Source organism: Lipotes vexillifer, unplaced genomic scaffold (genome assembly GCF_000442215.2).
Source record: "Lipotes vexillifer unplaced genomic scaffold, Lipotes_vexillifer_v1.1 scaffold382, whole genome shotgun sequence".
In the NCBI taxonomy this organism is placed as follows: domain Eukaryota; kingdom Metazoa; phylum Chordata; class Mammalia; order Artiodactyla; family Lipotidae; genus Lipotes; species Lipotes vexillifer.
This window is the reverse complement of record NW_006780611.1, coordinates 6239843-6245483: the sequence shown is the minus strand read 5'-3', so window position 1 is coordinate 6245483 and position 5641 is coordinate 6239843. Positions and strand designations below refer to the sequence as shown.

General features: G+C 47.5%; 1 protein-coding gene across 1 annotated transcript in view; it reads right to left on the bottom strand.

Annotated features, from left to right (window-relative positions):
* Positions 1–5641, bottom strand: part of SCUBE1 (signal peptide, CUB domain and EGF like domain containing 1) — a 137222-nt gene that overhangs the window by 17754 nt on the left and 113827 nt on the right. Inside the window, exon 11 of the mRNA XM_007453933.1 lies at positions 209–328. Within this exon, the coding sequence (XP_007453995.1) occupies positions 209–328 (120 nt within the window). The remainder of the gene's footprint in view (positions 1–208; positions 329–5641) is intronic.

Genomic DNA, 5641 nt, shown 5'->3' with positions numbered 1-5641 from the left:
AGGAATGCGTCTGCTGCACTTTTGAGAAGGACACTGCGGCCCCCACAGAACCGGACAGTTGCCCAGGGTCACTGAGTGACCAGGGCTGGGGGTCCTCATTCCTAGGTTGGGCTCCTCTCCTGGAGAACAGCAGGGAGCAGAGGCTGGATCCTAGGGAAGGGAGCCCCGCCCCCCCATGCCATCCCGGGGACAGCCTTGGGTTGGTTACCTGGCATGAAGAGTGTGTGGGCCAGGCAGGAAAGGGAGCAGCTTTCCACACCGCCCACCTTGCTGCAGGACAGCTGGGCCTGGGGTGAGGCCTTGGCCCGAGAAAGGCACTTGCCCGTCTCTGAGGAGAAGGAAGACACAAGAGGGGCTTGAGGGGCCAGGGGTGGCTTTCTGGAGCTGGCAGGGCCCCTGAGCATGGACCAACAGGAACTCCCACCACACGTCCGTCCCCTGGCCAGACCGTCTTGGTGGGAGGGGGCTGGGAGATGGCAGGGTCCACATCCGTTTGGACGTAGGGGGACGCTGGGCCCAGGGAGCGGTTTGCTCCCTTCTCCCTCCAACACCAGTCCAGGCTCTCTGTGAGAAGGTCCACTCCCTGTGCCCCGATCCAAGGGCAGGGCTGGATCCTCCAGAGCAGGTGTCCCTGCCCATCTGGGGAAAGGAACGGCTGAAAATGGCCATGGGCTTCTTGGCAGTGACTAAGCACGGCAGGGTCACCGGGAAGCCCTCTCTGGGGCAGCCCCCAGACACAGCCATTAGGTGTTCGAAGATGTCCAAAACTGAGCTCTTCAGAGTTTCTCGTGTGGAGTCGCCCCAGGGAACAGGCTGAAACAGGGGACTTAGCTGGAATAAGAAATTGCAGTGGGGGAACTGCCAGTCTGCGTGATCTTAAACATGTGGCTGAACATTTTCAAGGAAGACTCTTAAAAGGACACAATCTAGAAACGAAAACAAACTCATGGCCCTCCCGATGAAACATCTGGCCCCCAAACAAACTCAAGACCAAAAGGCCTTTGCTCCCAAAGGATCAAGAAACTATGAACAAAAACACCTGCAGATAATACAAACCAAAAGGGCCGCTGAAGAACCCGTGTTCTCACTGGTTAAGAAACAGAAGGACAACCATCCACAACCATCCAAGGGAGACGTAAGCCCCCAGCAGTTCCCTATACTTCCTCTGACTTCCTGGAGGGGATTGTCAGCAACTATAGACGGACAGCACAGCTTTCTTGTGCGCGCCTGGCCCTGCACGTGCCCGCACATCCTTGTGGGGATGTGGGGTATGCAGATCACTGATGCGTCTTTCCCGGAGCCATTTCTCGGGGTTTCGTTGACAGCAAGCACCTTCTAGGGATGAGGTAACATCTCCCTCCAGACAAGAGCAGCCTGGCTTCCGTTCACTACAAAAGCGAGGGGTGAGTTTCCCAAGCTGGGCGCCCTTCAGCCGGGATGCAAATTCCCTGTCTGCGCATCCTCCTGGGTGGACGGGACCCGGGGGTCTGCTGGCTGTGCTGTGAGTTGGACTCTGACCCGGGGGTCCCACGAGTCCTGCTGGCGCCCACGGAACAGGGGCAAGCTAGCTTACTCAGCTCGCATGCAGATGAGATCTGACTCTCCGCTGTGTAAACCATCCATCCCACCACCTTAGGACATCGAAGCCCTCAGAGAAAAGTGTAAAGTCGCCTAAAAAGCAAGAGGGAAGGTAAATCGACTGGCAGTAAGGAAAAAAAGGGGAAAAAAGGACATTTGCCTTATCGTAAGTATATCTGGCTGTGAGAGAATATGCAAGAAGATGAGCAGAAGCAAATTTGCAAAGGGTCAGGGATTTGTAAAAGGCTTGAGGGGACATGAACTTGATTTGCTTTGGTTTATTAAAACCACTCAAGTAAAAACCATAATTCAAAAGGAGTCATGTACCGCAATGTTCATTGCAGCTCTATTTACAATAGCCAGGACACGGAAGCAACCTAAGCATCCATCGACAGATGAATGGATGAAGAAGATGTGGCACATATATACAATGGAATATTACTCAGCCATAAAAAGGAAACGAAATTGAGTTATTTGTCGTGAGGTGGATGGACCTAGAGTCTGTCATAGAGAGTGAAGTAAGTCAGAAAGAGAAAAACAAACACCGTATGCTAACACATATATATGGAATCTAAAAAAAAAAATGGTTCTGAATAACCTAGAGGCAGGACAGGAATAAAGATGCAGACATAGAGAATGGACTTGAGGACACGGGGAGGGGGAAGGGGTAAGCTGGGACAAAGTGAGAGAGTGGCATGGACCTACATACACTACCAAATGTAAAATAGCTAGTGGGAGGCAGCCGCAAAGCACAGGGAGATCAGCTCGGTGATTTGTGACCACCTAGAGGGGTGGGATAGGGAGGGTGGGAGGGAGGGGATATGGGGATATATGTATATGTATAGCTGATTCACTTTGTTATAAAGCAGAAACTAACACACCATTGTAAACTAATTATACTCCAATAAAGATGTTCAAAAAAAAAAAGAAAGAAAAAAAACCCACTCAGGTAGTGGGACTTTCTAACAACCCTCAGTTCTTTCCCGAGTTCCAGCCTGTAACTGCTCCTTTGGGATCATTATCAGAAAACAAGCCTTCCTTCTCTAGGTCAAAGGCCCTGCACGTACTGTGGGGAGGGATCTCCTCTGCAAATGGAACTGCCAGCTAAAATACACCTACAGGGTTATTGTTAGAAGTCTCAGAAAATTCTCCTACACATGATTCAGATTACAGCTGATGGGAACCTTAATATACCTCTATTATGTATGATCAAAAAACTGAATCCCTGGGGCAAAGTTTCCACGACATCAGCAGAACGACTGGAGAAGAGCCCAGGAAGAGTCCAGACTGAGTCCTCCCTGAGTGCCAGAAATCCTTTTTTTTTTTTTTTTTTTTATTTTGGTATCAACATGCAAAGGTTAGGCCAGGCTCTTAGGGGACAAACTCAACAACTTGGGGAGCATCCGTGACCAAGCCTTGTCCTTCCTGCCTCAGAGCAATCACAGCCTTGGATAAAGTAGCTGAAACGTCTTCAGATCTTGTACCAGAACCACGTTTCAATCTGAGGGTACCACATGCAGTACGCTCCCTCCTGTGACCTGAAAACACCCAGTACTTTTTCTGCTTGTCAGTGAACTAATCATGGTGTCTGGTTCCTTTCTCTTTCTCATACTACCATTGAGCAACTCTCCTACCCCTTCCTCTTTTTTTTTTTTTTTTTTTTTTTTTTGGCCGCACCACATGGCTTCTGGGGGTCTTAGTTCGCGGACCAGCGACTGAACCCCGGCCACAGTCATGAAAGTGCCGAGTCCTAACCATTGGACCGCCAGGGAATTCCCTCTCCTACCCGCTTCCTGAAGGAGAGACTCATCTCTGTGTGTCTGTACTTCAGAAGTGTTCATATCCAGAACAGATCTTTTGGATTCTCCACACCAAATCCCAATTTAATATTGTTTTGTTGATGGGACTTATCTTAAAAAATGAAGAGATCCTGGGCTTCCCTGGTGGCGCAGTGCTTGAGAGTCCGCCTGCCGATGCAGGAGACGCGGGTTCGTGCCCCGTTTCGGGAGGATCCCACATGCCGCGGAGCGGCTGGGCCCGTGGGCCATGGCCGCTGAGTCTGCGCGTCCGGAGCCTGTGCTCCGCAAATGGGAGAGGCCACAACAGTGAGAGGCCCGCATAACGCAAGAAAAAAAAAAAAAAAAAAAAAAAAAGAAGAGATCCTAAAATCCATATGGAAATTCAAGGGAAGTTCGAGAATAGCCAGATCAATCTTGAAATATGAAAAACAAAGTAGGAGGACTCACATTTTATGATTTAAAAACACTATAAAGCTACAGCGGTGTATAAGTATGAAGAGAAACAAATAGATCAACGGGACAGAACTGACAGAGTCCAGAGACAAATCCATACATTTACGGCCAACCGATTTCAAGAGGATGTCAAGATAATTCTATGGGGAAAAAGGATGGTTTTTCGGGCTTCCCTGTGGCGCAGTGGTTGAGAGTCCGCCTGCCGATGCAGGGGACACGGGTTCGTGCCCCGGTCCGGGAAGATCCCACGTGCCGCGGAGCGGCTGGGCCCGTGAGCCACGGCTGCTGAGCATGTGCGTCCGGAGCCTGTGCTCCGCAACGGGAGAGGCCACAACAGTGAGAGGCCCGCGTACCGCAAAAAAAAAAAAAAAAAAAAAAAAAAAGCATGGTTTTTCTTCAACAAATGATGCTGTGACACTTGAAGAGCCACATGCAAAAGAATGAAGTTGGACCCCTATCTCACACATATAAAATTAATTCAAAATGGATCAAAGACCTAAATGTAAGAGCTAAAAATATAAAGCTCTTAGAAGAAAACAGGTGTTATCTTTGGGAACTTAGATTAGGCAATGAACAGTTTCTTAGAAGTGACATAAAAAACACAGGCAACCAAAGGAAAAAAGAGAGAAACGAAAATGAAAAACTTTCGTGATTCAAAAGACACCATCAAGAAAGTGAAAAGACAACTCATAGAATGAGAAGAAAATCTTTGCAAATCTCATATCTAGTAAGGGACTTGTATCTAAAACATATAAAGAATTCTTACACCTGAATAATAAAGACAAAGAACCCAATCAAAAAATGGGCAAAGGATCTGAATAGACATTTCTCCAAAGAAGATATACAAATGGACAATAAATACATGAAAAGATACTCAACATTATTAGCCATCAGGGAATTACAAATACAAACCACAATGAGATACCATTTTACACCCAGTAAGGTGACTATAATCAAAAAGTCAGCTAATAACAAGTGCTGGTGATGATGTGGAGAAACTGGAGCCCTCACACACTGCTGGAGGGAATGTAAAATCGTGCAGCCACTTTGGAAAATAGTCTGGCAGTTCCTCGAAATTTAAACACAGGGTTACCATGTGACCCAGCGATTCCACCCCTAGGTATATACCCAAGAAATTTGTAAACATATGTTCATACCGAAATTTGCACATGAATATTCATAACAGCATTATTCATAATAGCCCAAAACTGGAAACAACCCAAATGTCCATCGACTGATGAGTGGATAAACAAAACGCAGTATAACCATACAGTGGAATGTAACTCAGCAATAAAGAGGAATGAAGCACTGACACATGCTACAACGTGGGTGAACCTTGAAAACATTATGCTAAATGAAATGTCAGTCACAGAAGGCCACACATTGCATTCCACTTACATGAAATGTCCGGAGTAGGCGAATTCATAAAAGACAAAAGTCGATTATGGTTGCCTAGGACTGGGGGGCTTGAGGGAAAATGGGGAGCGACTGCATGGGGTTTCTTTGGGGAGTAATGAAAATGCTCTAAACTGGATTGTGGTTGCACAACTCTGTGATTATACTAAAACACACTGAATTGTACACTAAATGGGTGAACTTTGTGGCATGTGATTAGATCTCAAAAAAGCTGTTAATAAGAGCAAAAAACAAAAAGAAGACAGAGAGGAGACTTCCCTGGTGGCGCAGGGGTTTAGAATCTGCCTGCCAATGCAGGGGACACGGGTTCCAGCCCTGGTCCGGGAAGATCCCACATGCCGCGGAGCAACTAAGCCCGTGCACCAAAACTACTGAGCCTGCACTCTAGAGCCTGC